At 40.2% G+C, this 15,839-nt stretch overlaps 1 protein-coding gene across 1 annotated transcript in view; it reads right to left on the bottom strand.

Annotated features, from left to right (window-relative positions):
- Positions 1–15,839, bottom strand: part of LMNTD1 (lamin tail domain containing 1) — a gene marked incomplete at its 3' end in the record, with an annotated part of 301,673 nt that overhangs the window by 76,674 nt on the left and 209,160 nt on the right. Inside the window, exon 6 of the mRNA XM_019625392.1 lies at positions 10,375–10,477. Coding sequence (XP_019480937.1) covers positions 10,375–10,477 — 103 coding nt within the window. The remainder of the gene's footprint in view (positions 1–10,374; positions 10,478–15,839) is intronic.

The following is a 15,839-nucleotide window of genomic DNA, read 5'->3' as shown; positions in this document are numbered from 1 at the left end:
GGGCTAGTACAGCACAGGTAGGATAGAAATCATTTCCAGATTTCTGGATCGCTCATTAAATCTGTAAGATGCATTCCAGATCTCATCTGCTGAGGTTGGGGTGGGAGGAATAGGAGAGGGCACAGACTCCTCAGCTTCTCTCTGTCTTGGTTTGATCCGCAGTGGTACGAGGCCAGCCTGACCCTTAAAGGGAAAATGCTTCCATGAGTACAAAGGAGGAGGGCTGAGGAATGTGGAGTTAGACAGAAGGCAAACAGCTTTTACCCAATTTCATGCTTTCTGTTAGGTGTGGGTCAGCAAGGACAACAGTCTACAGGCAGATCCTGACCAGGACTGAGGGACCCACAGAGTTGCTAGGATCTGGGAGTGTGAAAGCTTCCTTAACTCAGGGGCCTAGGCAGATGTCGGGTCAGTGACCGTGGCACATGAGGCTGAGATCACCTTTCACGGTGACCTTTCGAAGCCTGGGGTCATGAAACCAAACTAGGGTGGAACACTGGAGGCGCCAATTCACTGGCCACGCAGCGGCCCCTGAAGAACACGCTAAGCAGGACCATCCAGTTCCTCATTCCAGCCCATTCTTGGGGTTTGCTGAGTGCAGGTTAGTTCATCTCTCTACCTGACTGCTGTTGATGGAGCTTTCAAGCCTACTTCAAAATATTTCAGTTGATACATATTTTTTATCCCCACCAAAAGCTTTTTGGTAAGCAGTAAACATCAAATATTTTTAAACTAAATATTTTCTGAGTGCCTACTGTGTACAGATCATTCACCTTCAGTGTGTTATCAATGAAGAGAAATATCTTGACCTGCTCACTTCCACACATTTTCAATCAGTAACATTTGAGCATCGATATAACCCTTCTCTCTGCCTATTTAATCCATCTTTCCCATATGGAACAGGCTCCTGGGGAGACTTGAAAAATTAACCATTTGTACCGGCCTGACAATGAAAAAAAAAAAAAAAGTCAGCCTGGATAGGTTTTGGGCTTTACCAAAGTAAATTTCTATTTCCAGAAATCTCATTGCTTTTATTTGCCAAAGCAGCCCAAGACTGCCTGGATATAGAGAGAAACACAGGCTGGTCTGTACATACAGCAATTTCTGGGGAACCTCCCTGTTTTCTGGGAAATCTGAATGGGAGAGTGTCCAATTGACTCCAGAGTCCCTCAGGGGTAGAAGGGCAAAGGTGCTGAGGGTGTATTTCAAACCCTTCCTTGAGCTGCGAGAAGCTACTGATATGACACCACAGACATAGGAAGGTTTTCTCTCCAACTGCCCTCTTCTTTACCTTGACCTCACCAGTAGCCTTCTTTCTCTCTCTCTCTCTCTCTCACACACACACACACACACACACACACACACACACACACACACACACACACACACACACAGTTTGTGAGAACAGTTTTTTGTTCAAATGTGAGGCCAAAATGACTCTGTAGCTTATATCTAATCAAATAGAATCACAGGCAAGGATGTAAGTAAACAACTTAAGAAATGATGCAGTATGTCAAGATGGCTCAACCAAAATAACATAAACTGGTAAAGTACTGAAGGCAGACAAGTACTTCAAAAGTCAAAGTAGAACCTTGCTCTTCTGAAGGCCAAATAGCAGCTAAAGAACATAGCTGAGCCCTGGTCTGGATTGTGGAAGGTGAATAAATAAAAAAAGAAAGACAAGCGAACCCATATCCAGGCTAGAGTGAAAATTAAGGAGAACAAAGAGAGCTTGGAAGAGGCAGATCAATGCTGTGACCTGAAGCAAGCACAGGGCAACGTTGAGATGGTGTAAATTGTAATTTGCACAATCTCCATCGTCCATACTTTTCAAAATAAATTAATTAATGTAGAAAGGAAAGGGAGAACGTGTTAATTCTGCAATTTAAAAGATCAGTTTCCAAATCTGAAAAAATAAATTACAGTGAAGCTTATTAGCTCATTAACATTTTGACTTTAATTTTTCAGGATGTAGAATGTGAGTAGAAATAAATCTTCAGACAGGACACATCATAACGTCCCTTTGGCACACGTGAGCTCTGCCACTAATGAGCCGACTGACAAGCTCTTCCAAAGGCCTGCTGCTGCCGGTCTTGGCACAGGCCGCACTGTCAAAAGAAATGGGCTGAAACAGGGTGTCCCGCCACCTAGAACTCGTGCTGATGTTGTTGCCATTGCCAATATTCTCTGAATGGGAAAGGAACAGAAATGCCCCCATGTGAAAATAATTAATGGGGGTGTGGGCAGTTGGGAGTGGGTGGAAAAGAGAAATATGAGCACAGGGCCAGAGCGGGACAAGCTCATATGTAAATAGTTTTTTTCTGATGTTTCATCAACTGCTGTAGGTCTCCCTTTGTCAACTGTGCAACTTGATGAGGTAGAGTTGTGTTCCAATCCAGGATAGCAAGATTAACCCAAGGGCAATAGGACATGACCCTGATCATCTGAAGATTAGCAAGCACTTAAAACCACATAAAACAAAAAGCAAAAAAAGATACAAACAAAAACCCCAAACAAACAAAAAAACTCTTGGAGGAGGGAGAGGGCAGCTTGTAACCTGAGAAGTTTATCTGCACAAGGGTCTAGAATCAGGATTTCCCAAGAGTTCTGTGTGAACGCCCGTTTTGCTCAACCCCGGCTATGGTAAAAATAAACATTTCTACATCGCTGCTTGCAGTATTTATAAAGCACCTGAGAACCACTTGCAGAATATGATCTTCAATCCAGGTGAAAAGCAAACATTTCAATTATAATCCGTGCCGAATGTTGATAATCAGAAAAGCAATGTGTGTGCTTACCACAATCATTGCAGTTGTTTTATGGCAGCATAAAAACATAATGCCTACATGTTGTCCTGCACAGTTGGCAAGTCAGTGCCAGGCTCTTCAGGGACAATAGAGAATAAGTACAATCGACTGAGAACACAGGACTTGCCACACTAGGTGGTCCAGAACTCCTGCAGCTCGGTCATCTGTTGCCAGCACAACCTCAGCAGGGAAGGGAGAGCCTGGCTGTCTTTCCTACTGGGCAGGGCCTTCCCCCAATTCTCTTCACCCCATCGTGGGACTCCTGTTTTGTAGGCTCCTTACCAGGATGCACACTCCAAACCCTTAAACTTCTCTTAGTTGCTAGGAATGGCTCTGCCGTTCACAAATCTGTTCCCATTCTTTCCAAATCCATTTATATTTTCTTCCATTTTACTGCCTCCGAAAGCCGTAAGTTCCATAAAAGAACTTGCTATGTGAAACTAAGCAAGAGAATGAAATTTTTTAGCCTTTTCTCTGTAAGAAACTCTATTAAAATATCTCAAAGTCATTTTTTTTTTTAGAATAATAAAGCATATTTGGAAAACTTTAGGGAATTTACTCAAGAGAGGTACAAAATGGAGTCCTGAAAAAAAATGGAAGGTTTCAAATTTAGGGTCTTCATGAGAAGTATTAAGGGCCTGTGATAGTTTAATCTCTAGAATTGAGCCAACATCTCACTTTTCCCAGCAATCATCCTAGTACTTGGCAAATAGAGGCTCTTATTCAGTCTATATTTGTTTTTAAAAATGACTGATGTAGTATATTCACATGTAATCTATGTCTATCAGGCCTAGTTATAAGTAAATCAAATGTTATGGTTTTCTTGAAGATTTTCATTTTTCAGTATTTCCCTCCTCTTTCAAAAATTTTCCTATTACTATCACGATATGCTTTGTATTTCTTAAGAGCAGCTATTACCATCTGATATTATGTGTGGGTCTAACCTGTTTGGTTTGGGCCTTACTCCTTAACAACGTAAGTCCGTGATGGCATTAGTTTTGTCCTTTTGTTCAAACACTGTGTCAGGTGCTGGAATAGTACCTGGTATGTAGCATGCACTCAATAAGCACTTGCTGGTTGGTGAGTGAGTGAATTTTCATCCACATATTATCACTAACCCAGCATTTCCCACCAGAGGGCAATCAGGCCAAGTAAGGGGATTCAGAATCCAGTCAGGCCAACCAAGAAGTCACTGCCTGGCCACTAGCGGGTCACAGATGGCAAACTCTGTACCCTTGAGGCCTAGCTGGCTTTCTTACTGTCCCCCCACTCAACTTCCTTTTACAATGTGATTCTTATTACTGAACCTATATTTTCAACCAGTCGAGAGTATAAAAACATTAATTTTTAAAAATTTTAGAATAAAAATAATAATAATAAAGTGTGCTATTTCCTTCTGTTCACTAATCAGGCTGGCCAGGGAAACTCTTGATATTTGTACTGACCGTCTGTTGCTATAGTAACAATAACAATCTTGAATTCTTAGGGAAGGCAGAAAACCATTTTCAGTTAATCTATTGAGGGACCAGTTTCTTGTTTCTCATGTTTGTAGTTATTTGTGTGAAGGGAAAAAAAAGGCTATCTTATCTTTAAAAAACTTACTGGCTATCATTCATCAGATTTGCCTTAATATTTAACTTTCCCACAAGGAATTCTTTTAGACAAGGTACTTTTAATCAGCAAGTGGAGGATGGCATCACCTTCGCTCTATAGTTCCTTTAAGAAGAGAGGTAACCCACTATATTTCCATTTACAGCTGAGTAAAGAGAAGTGTCACATTATGGGTGACCTATCTCAGCCCCATTTAAAATGACTAATTCAAATGATCAGAATTGTAATAAAAGCAGATCCAATTAGAATTCAAAAGTTATTTTTAAGGTTTTGCAAATGCGGCCCTTTTCTCTTTTTCCACGTGGTTTGGTTTTCCAATGACAATAAAATAGGGAGATTCGGCACAGACGTCTGTTAGTGAAATGGGTAACAAAGAGCAGGGAAGTGATAGAAGATGGGGTGAGCATTCATAAATGTTTGGGACAAATGGGATTATTTTAGACTAAATGCCGTTTTGGGGGCCTACGCATAACACTTTTGGGTGGACATTTTCTGGAACATATTTTGTACTCTAAGACACAGGCAAATTCTAATCAGTTGGTTTTTTCAATACAGGTATGAAGTAGTATATGGCACAAAATAATATTAAAATCAATATCTTAATGAATAAACTTGAATTACAATGACCTTTATAATCATAAAATAAATAACATTGACTTTTATAGTCACTAATATTTATGATTTTCTCTTTTTCAGATTCTGTCTTCTCATATATTTTATACTTTTTGAGGGTATGGATCACACAGCCTTCCTTATTTGTACCAATGGTCAAGAAATTATATTAATTTATAACTTTCTCTAATAGATATGAAAGTAATCAATGTTTTATCTTCCTTGAAAAAGAATGTTTATCAACAAATTATTACCTGTACTCTAAAAATAATGCATTTTTATTTTAGAGACATGGGAAATAAAAAATAAAATTATTATTTTCCAACTTGGAAATAATTTCCACTAGTAACACTCATTAAATTTAATTAACTTGTTTTTTTCTCAGTGTATATAAAATCTGCACTCTAAAAAGAAAAATCAAAATTACAATTACCATCTTGCTTTGTAGCCAGCTTCTTTCATTTGACAAAAGTTAATCATTTTCAATTTATGTACAGTTAGCACAATATAAAAGCAAGGAATGAAAATAGAACACCTTATATTTTAAATTAGAATGAATCACAAGCATGTACAATGTTCCTTCTAAAATGTATTTTAAAAACCACTCAGCTATTATTAAATTCTAATGCAATAAACAGAATTGCCTGAAGCCTGCTCTTAAGCACAAAAAGAGGATAATATTCAGGTCTGGGTGTACATTTCTAGGGTTCTATCCTATTCTTCCCACTTCAATTTCAGCTTGACCTTGGAGTCAAGCAGGCCTGAGAACAGGAAATGGCCGAGTGGATTATTCCATCCCATCATTCTCTTTCAGCAATCCACATATGCAGCTTTCTGCTGTATCTCCAAATACAACGATACCTAGCTGCTTCTCTGAGTCCTTTTTTCCATCACATCCCAGGTCAGAGTCCTAATCAGAATCACCACCAGCACTGCCAGTGCAGTGACTTTAGCTCATATCACTACAGCTTCTCTTTCACAATATTCGTTTCAGGAGTCATTTCATTTTGTGCTTTTTTTTTATTATTTGTTGGTTTATTTATTTGTTTTACTTTTAAAGCAAAAGTTTTGACATCCTTTAAAGTAATGAAATGATTGAAATGAAATCATTCCTTTGAGCTATGAAAAAACATCTTTAGTTTATAAAAAAGTAATATTTTATTGCATCATTTTATTTCTAAAAAAGCAATCATTTTAAGGTTTAATAAATGTGTAATTTAAAAAATTGAATAGAAGTTGGTGTCTTAAAAATAAAAGAGGTTCTTTTTTTCCTTAGCATTTTAAATTTTCATATGAGTTTAGCATATGAAACAAAAACTGAAACATTTGATCTTATTGCAGGGTGGCCTATTATCCAGATTTGCCTGGGATTACCCCAGGTTAGTGGCAGTTTCAGTGGCCCTGAAAGTCCCACATCCTGGGAAAACGCCTCAGTCCCAGATAAATCAGGATGCTTAGTCAGCCTATATATTGCTCACTCAGATAAGCTATATTTACTAATATTCATGATGCTAGCAGTATTTTCTAGAGAGTGAACAACACTTGAAACAAAATCAAACTTTCACCCATTTTATAGTCTAATTTCTGTCAAATGTAACCAGAGGCTATTTGGGTTGTTCCGGAGATGTCTTTGGTCCTTACATTTCTTACAAGAATATGTGGTCTGTAAAATGTTTGTTAAGTGCCCAAAAGTCCATATACGTTGATGCATGCATAAAAGAGCAATTCGATAAAATGGGAAAAGCTTCACTTTGCTCTGCCCTTTTGTTTCTCACTATTGTTGGTTCAGAATTGAGCCAGAGCCTAGACAATTCCAAACTTTATCTTAAGAAGTTATTTTTTTCCCCAAAAAAAAATCTTTAGATAAAGACTGTTGTCTTTACTAAAGCATCTTCGTACCAGTGCACTGCATTCAACCAGGGCATGAGAAAGAGTGCCCTGTTTGGCAGTACGGTAATTGAAGAGCACCTGCCATGCTGTTACTTATCAGGAGATAATAACCTATCCCTGTAAGGCACATGCTCTCTCTCTCACTTATTTTAACAAACTTTACTAGCAACCTTTCCTCAAGCTGACCGTATCTCAGTCATAATTTGGAACAATAACGCCACCGACTACCATGGAATGTTATAACTGCCTTAATTGCAAAGAGCAGAGTCTTTGGGGTCAGAAAGGCTTGAGTATGAATCTTGGTACCACCACCTTACTGGCTGTGTGAGCATGCAGAAGTTAAAATTTGTCTGAGCCTCGGCCTCTTAAATGGTAAATACCTGTCTACATGAGTGATGTAAATGTTAAATATACCAGTACAATGCCTGATAGAAATGCTAACCTGGATTGATAGATATTAGCCTCAGCCTCTCTTATCTCAAGGATTAACCAGAATGTAATTCTTCCACAGGGAGGAGTCAGGGAATGGAAATCACATCTAAACGTATCTCCTTTCTCTCATCTTCCTAATAAAACTAATGTAGAGTCCCAAATGCATAATTCCTTTATATTCCTATACATACATACCGTATTTGCCGGCGTATAAGACGACTGGGCGTATAAGACGACCCCCTAACATTTCCACTCAAAATACAGAGTTTGTTATATACTCGCCGTATAAGACTACCCCCTCTTCCGCACACCTTCCACACACCAAATAAAAGGTAAAACAATATCAGATTTGATTTCAACATTTATATTTATATTCAAATGCTTATGACATGCAGGAAAACTGTCACAAGGCTGTATGTAATCAAACATATACATAAATCGCGATTCGCGATTTTGCGCTATCATACTGGGTGTATGGTCGGCTGTGTGCGATTTTGCGAGTGTGGTAAAATCGCATAACAGCAAAATCGCATAACAGCCGAGCATACACCCAGCAGCGCTGCTGATGCCTGAACGGTATGTGGAATGAAGTGGGCGGGCATCGGGAGGCCACTATGGCACGGGGCAAGCACTATGGGCAGTCTATCTGAAGTGTACCTGGCGTATAAGACAACCCCCCACTTGGAGGCATATTTTTCAGGGCCAAAAAATCATCTTATACGCCGGCAAATACGGTACCTATGATAAAGTTTAATTTGTAAATTAGGCACAGTAAGAGATTAACAACAATAACTAATAAAATCGAGCAATTATAACAATATACTGTAATAAAAGTCATGTGAATGTGGTCTCTCTCTCAAAATATCTTGTGCTGTACTCACCCTTCTTGTGATGATGTGAGATGATAAACAGCCTTATTAAGTCGAGAATTTTCACCTTTTCACTAAAGAAAGTACTTTACGGCTTCTCTTTGGCGTTACCACAACTACCATCATCCGTACTTTTGCGCTTCGGGGCCATTATTAAGTAAAATAAGGGTTACCTGAACAGAAGCACTGTGAAACCACCAAACAACCTGATAAGCAAGATGGCTGCTAAGTGATTGACGGGGCTGGGAGCATATATAGCGCGTAGATACCAAAGGGCTGATTCACGTTCTGGGGTGGGATGAATGGGGACTCGCGAGATTTCACCACAGTACTCAGAACAGCAAGTAATTTAAAACTTGTGAATTGTTTATTTCTGCAACTTTCCTTTTAGTATTTCCTGACTGCAGGTGAACTTAGGTAACTGAATCCATGGAAAGCAAAACTGTGGATAGGGGCAGGGGTTCTACTGTTTAATACCGGGGGTGCCAAAAAAATGTATACAAGTGGCTACTTTGGTCAACGTTGCTCAAGCAGTAGTTTGCTGTAATCAGAAGTGTCTGGACGCTGATAGTAACCACTTTGAACACCTCTTGCAATTGTAGCAGTCAAACGTGACTTGTATTCATCTTTTGTTATCAGTATATATTGAGTATTACAATTTTAAGAGTTTTATCCTTGCTTAAAATGTTTATACATTTTTTGGCACCCTCTGTATATGTGCATATACATACACACATAAACCCACAGCATATGCTTGTATTTCTGTATGTTTACATATATTTCTTTCACGAAATGGGTTGTACATATTTTATAACCTGCTTTTTCATATGGATATATATATATACACACACACACACACACACACACACACACACTGTTTTAATGATTTCATTTAATGATTCCATGTATACTTTTTAACCATACCTTATTATTGGATATTTAGATTATTTGTCAATTTTCTATTATTCAGTCTCTTTTTTTTTTAAGATTTTATTGGGGAATTGGGGGAGGGGAACAAACAAGTTGCTGTCCTTTTGTTCTTCAGTCTAGTTGTGGAGGATGTCATTTCACTGGCCCATGTTGGTATTATCATTGTGCTCTTCCCGGCTGAGGCAGTCGCTTTCTGGCCACTGGACAGCTGCTCACGGTGGCTCATGGCAGCTCATGGCAGCTCATGAAAACACACACCAGCTGCTGGCCAGCCCCACTGCAGCCTACACCATTGCCAGCGACTCACAGAAGCCCAGCTCTAGGTCGAGCTGTTGTTCACCATCTTAGGTGTAGAGGGCACAGCATCACTGGCCCACATGTGGATTTGAACTGGGGCCCTGCTGCTCAGAGTTGGCATCCTAAGCCAACTCTTAACCAACATGCCACTTGGCCAGCCCTATTATTCAGTCTCTTAAACAGAGCTTCCACTAGCCCATCTCTATGAATTAGAGGAAGCCAGGGAGTACAGCTTCTTGGCCAGAGCACAGCCTGATTTTGGCCCTACTCACCTCCAACTCACCCCTGTAATCAGATACCATATATAGCAGCTCTGCTCTTAAATTTCTAAATATATACTGTAAATGTTAAACAACAATTAGAAGAGACTCTCTCTCAGAATGGATGGGACGTTTTTGAAATTTCCAGCCATTTCATATTATTAGGAGTTGCCAGATGGTATGTAAAATTATCTACATCTTGGTTTATTAACTGCTCTTTCCATGATTTGTCCTCCTTATTGGCTGGTTAATTTCTCTGTGGAAGGACATGAAAATTGACTAAAGTACTGTAGGCTTTACAGGTCACAGATGCCTGTAGTGCTCCTGTGTCCAGGGTCATCACAAAGGTGCTTGTGATTAACACACTCAGGTGCTTTTTTTCCAAAAAAAAACAAAAGTTGAAAAAGGCAGCCCTGTGTTCTGATTCTTCTTTTGCTTCAGACCAAGAAAATGATTGCTCATAAAGTCCCCCAAAGAACTAGCAATGATGCCTCTTAAAAACCCTGAATGAAGCCATTGTTATACAAATATAGAAATATGGCTGCCTTTATCAGTGGCATAATTACATATTATATGGAATTAAGTAGAAGTCTCCATCTGCCGCTAGTAAGAGCTCCCTTCGGAGAAACTGGGAGGCCAATTACCCAGGAGCTGGTGGACACTGACCTCTAGCCCACACCTCATGGTCCCAGCCTTCCGTTGTCTCCTCCTGGGCTCCAACTGCAGCTCTTCCAATGACTGTGCTATTGTCGGTTTCTTCAGAGAGAAGCTGTTAAAAGAAAGGGAAGATTATCTGCAAGTGGGTAGGAAAGTGTTCCAACAAAAAAAAAATGAAATGAAGTAATTAGCTTCCTTCTATATATAAGCACCAGCACTGCTGCCAAATCTTCAGGCTGTAGTGAGTGAGGAAAACAATGACATTCCCAATGCAGGGAAGCGTCATCTGCATCCACTGAGCAATCACAGGTATGGCCGCCCTCTTCCTTACCCTGGTGAGGACGGAAGGTACAGGTGACTGCCTAGGATATTTCTTATCTTCTTAAAACCTTTTAAAACGGGGACCACTACTTGAATGGAAAGGCTATGTTAAATAACAAGCCCTAAAGGAAGTAATTTTTTAAACAAGATGTGCCCCCCTTAAAAATAGAAAGTTGAGATATCTGTGGGGTGGGCTTAGCTGATTATTAATTTTTACTGTATGTAAGAGGTATTGCTATGGCCTAAATAAAGCTCAAGTAAGTCTAGAAACCTTACCACCATGGTATTCCAGTGAGCCTGGGGTCTGAAAGGAATCTCAAAGCTATGCGGAAAGGCTTCTTAAAACTAATATGTGCGGTGTTATTTCGGACAATGAGGGGGGACCATGGGTTTTCTACTTCTTATAGGTAATTTGACATTGTGGACAACTGGAAAACATGAATAAATGGACAATTAGAAAATGTGTACAGCAGAAGGATAAAAAAGGAATATCTGGGCGTGACCCTAGTTAGCTGCAAGTGAGCAGACAGCTTTGTCCAAGAAATGGATGACGTGGCTGCTATAAGGGATGAGGTTTCTTCATTTTCACTTTGAGGAGAGATTTGAAGAAAAGGAGTTAGTAGTGGTTTTGCTGAAGGGATGAGAGTGCTTGTATGAAAATGGATGCCGGATGCCACCAGTGAAAGAAAAATTTTTACCTTCCAGGGGTACAATAAGAAACAACCAAAGGGTTTATTTTAAAAATGGAGATAGTGGGAGGTGGAGAAGGAGAGTTCAGAGAAGGGGGCAAAAGGCAAAAGAGATAAAAAAGATTTACATTTTGAAGTCCTTCTGAAGCTCCCTGGCTTCTTACCTTTCTACTCTGTCTTAGGTCTAACACTCTAAATAACTCTGCCCTTAGGAAGCCTCCTGCTCCCAGCCTGAGTGAGGTGCCCTCATCTGAGCTCTTGGAGTTTCCCATGTCCTCCCTCATCACAAAGGTCTCAATGGCCTAAGTTTGCTTGCCTGTCTGTCCAGAAAACTCTGAGCCTCATGAGTTCAGCGATGTACCCACTTTGCTCCCTGCTATAGTCTAACCACCTGAAACAATGCCTGTACATAGTAAGTGTTCAAAAAGAACGTTGGATGAATACATTGTAGGGGGAGGGTGCAGAGGTCATCTGCAGAAAGGAGAGCCTGATCAGAGGGGAACAGATTCATGAGGATGGCCCAAGTCCACAGGCAGAGAACCGACGCAGTCTAAGAACTTAAAGCAGCACCACAGAGTAAGAGAGTGACAAAGATGGCTTGAGGGGTGAGCAGAGTTGATCACAAAAGAGCCCCCTTAAACCATGTGACAGAGATTAGAATTACTGCTGAGGGCAGTGTGAAGACATTGCTAGAAAAGGTGGGAAATGATGGGATTAAATTTGTCTGTTTAGAAAGAGGAATTTTGCTGCAGCCTGGAAAGTAAACAGGACAGGAGCCAGCATGGAGTCGGGGAGCCCATTTAGAAGACTGTTCGGAAATCTGTGGGGGATATTATCATGGGTTGAACCACAGTAGTGCAGAAAGGATGGAAAAAGTGGATGGATTTGAGAAATATTTCAAAAGTAGAGTTGACAGAGCTTTGATATTGATTGGAGAATAGGGAAGAAAGAGATGTCAAGCCTGGCATCTCTGCTTTAGGCTCGAGTGCATGTTCACTCAGTGGTACCGTTCACTAAGATAAGAAAAGCAGAAGGAGTTTTGCGTTTTTGTAAATCAGTTTCAGGCAGGTTGAGAGGTGTGCATCCAGCGGCAGTTAGATGTGTGCATTTTGAAGGCTCAGGTGAACAACAAGGCTAGAGGTATAGAGTTGATGGTAATTAAGCCATGGAAATTGATGATAATGCTTAGAGGAGTGTGTAGAGAGAGGAGATAAGAAGACTCATGACTCTGAAAAACAGAATTTTTTTAAATTTAATTTTTTTTTTAAGGGCAGCAAGAGAGATAGAGAGGTGTCACAGAAGCTGAGGGGAGAAATCATTTCAAGTAAGGGGAGTGGTCTAAATATCAAAGTCTACAAGAAATTAGGTTGACAACAGATATACCTATTACAATACATTTAGCACTAAAGCAGAGATTCATGACCTCGATGAGAATAGCCTCAGTAAAATTTTGGGGACAGAAGTCAGATTACATTGGGTTGAGAAGTGAACAGGAGATAACAACACGAATATAGTGAGTATGGACATATATGTCAAAAAGTTTGACTGTAAAGCGGAAAGTACCCTTAGAGTTTTCAAAGCCCTTAAACATCCAGTCTTTATAGGAAAAAATAATCGGCAACTAGTTGTGGCCTAAGGAAGGGCAAAGAGCAAAACAGCTCTCTAAGACCTTGGAGGGGGTGGGCCCATAGATAGAAAATAGAGGAATGTGAGTTGGCAAAAGTTCCATTTTAAACTCTGTTAGATGGTATTTTGCCAAGTGAAAATACACAAAAGAATTGGAAAGAGAAGCGTGGAATTGACAGAGGTGCTCTAGCTGACATAGACATTTAAAGAGTTCTCTGCAGTCGTGGCAGCTAAGACAGTCCACAGGATTAAGACTCCCAAAGAGAGCATGTGAATGTAAGGAACAGAAAATTAAGAACAGTAATTACACAGCAATCCATTGATAGTTGTCATCTAGAACCTAGGTACATTTCCTAGTACTGAGTGGACAACTGGATACAGGCAGTCAAGTTATCATTTCTATGCAGATTTCTAAACCTTGACTAAATTATCTTGAATATAGAGAAGTCTAAACTTCTGATTATTAAATACAAGTTAACAGTCTCCCACCTCCACCCTCAGACTACGTATTGTGCAATACTCTTGACTTTACAACTTGACATTTATTCAGTGAAATTTTTTCAGGTGTTTTTAGCATTTTCTGTAATATATAATTTCTATGAACAAATACATTTTCCACAATAAACTACTATTTTCAATAATGAGTAAAATTATGAGAGTTCACCCCAGGCTGTCTCTGAATGAATACTGAGAGGTGTCATATGTTTGGGCCAAAGCCAGGGTGTGGGTGACTGAAGCTTAGGGGATACGGAGTACCATGTTAGAAGCTGATGCTAAAAAGGTGGGTAGAAACCAGATCATCTTTAATATTCTTTATATTATCATTGTTTAATATTGTGCTAAGTACTTTTAGCTTTATTTTGTGGACCATGGAGGGTCATTGAGTTATTCTGAGCAGAGGAGTGAGGGGCTTAGATTTGAGTTTTAAGAATGCTGGTAATTAGGGCCGACTGAGTGACGCGTTGGTTAAAAGCTGGCTTGGGATGCCAGAGGGCCCCAGTTCAGATCCCACATATGAGGGCCAGTGACATTGCCCTCTACAGCTAAGATGCTGAACAACAGCTCAACCTGGAGCTGGGTTGCCGTGAGTCATCGGCGACGGTGTAGGCTGCAGCCCCTGCTGCAGTGGGTTGCCATGGACTACCGTGTGTAGCCAGCAGCCAGCATGAGCGGCCCTCAAGCCGTAGTGAGCGGCCGTCCAGAAGCCAGCGACTGATCTGCCTCGCCCCGGAAGAGCACAATGATGGTGCCAACTTGGGCCGGTGAAGCAACGTCCTCCACAACTAGACTGAAGAACAAAAAGACAGCAACTTGTCTGTTCCCCTTCCCCCAATTCCCCAATAAAAATCTTTAAAAAAAAATAAAAGAATGCTGGTAATTCGTAGGCTCCTAAAAATATTTGTTATCTGAATGGAGAAATGCTGACTGAAGACTAAGGGATTGGATAAAAGGTACTGTTACTATTTGGAAGATAATGGGAAGTAAGGTAGAAGGTTTCTCATTCAATGAAATCAGGGACTGAATTTGGTCAGTCATTTGCAAAACCTGTTAAGCAGGGAATAAAAAAAAAAGATATATACTAACCTTAGATATTATATTTTAACTTAAGACACATATGGGCACATCCATTCAGCAATTGTATAATACAGTGTGAAGGCCCTTACTTTGATTATAGGTCTGCTAAATGGAGTTTTGTATCATTTTTTTCTTGCATGAGCCACACTCATGTTTCTGTTTTTGTTTCTTTAAACTTCAGCTGAAGGTAATCAGAGTGTAGAATCTTAAAGAAATTTTGATGATTCCCCAATCATTTTTGGTACACGCTTCCCATACTTATTTGCATTGTCATATTTTCAGTGACCTACTTTCATCAAGTATTTCCAAAGTATTGAACTTAATTTTCAAAGGAACAGCTCTCTCTCTCTCTCTTTTTTTTTTAAATTGGGGAGGGGGACCAGCCAGTTTGTTGTTCTTCAATCTTCATTGTGGAGGGCGCCAGTCACCATCTGGCAGCAGATCGGCAGCTCGTGGCCTCTAAGCTCAAGGTGCAGTGTTCAATCTTAGTTGCGGGTGGGCGTAGCCACCATCCATGTGGGAATCGAACCAGCAGCCTTGTTGTTAAGAGCCCAGGCTGTATCCACTGAGCCATCTGGGTGGCAGCTCAGCTTAAGGTGCCGAGTTCAGTCTTAGTTGCAGGCGGGCATAGCCCACCATTGAACAGGCAGTCTTGTTGTTAGGAGCACATACTCTCACCAGCTGAGCCATCCTCCCACCTGTTGGCAGCTCAGTGACAGCTCAGCTTGGGTGCAGTGTCACTGGCCCATGTGGGAATCGAACTGGCGGCCCTGTTGCTAGAGCTTGCGCTCTTAAGCTAACTCTTAACCAACTGAGCCACTCGGGCGGCCCAGGAACAGCTCTCTTTCACACTCATACTTCATTGGTTTGCCTAAAATTTAATTAAATATTATAATAAAAAATACAACTGCATTGACTCACTTGCAAGCAAGATAAAACTGTTTCTTGGCAAACATATTGATGGAACCAGGAAAGCTCAACAAACTAGACAATCTCCTACTAGTCTCCAGCGATGGAAGTGTGAAGGAAGATTGAAAAGTGTTGTTAATGAGGTGATTTGATTAATTGGAGGTTGGCTAAGAGAGCTTCTACTATAATGATCTGAGGTAGGGCAACAGCAATGAAAAAAAGAGAGGAAAGGATATATTGCAAACATCAAGACACTAATTTTGGAAATAAACAGGCTTGAGTTCAGATTCTGACTTTATCACTTAGCAGTGAACTGAAAAGTTTCTGTTTTCTTACATGTAAAATAAGAATAAT

Source organism: Hipposideros armiger, unplaced genomic scaffold (assembly GCF_001890085.2).
Source record: "Hipposideros armiger isolate ML-2016 unplaced genomic scaffold, ASM189008v1 scaffold_624, whole genome shotgun sequence".
NCBI lineage: Eukaryota > Metazoa > Chordata > Mammalia > Chiroptera > Hipposideridae > Hipposideros > Hipposideros armiger.
Note: the sequence above shows the minus strand (reverse complement) of the source record. Positions and strands in the feature narration are given on the sequence as shown.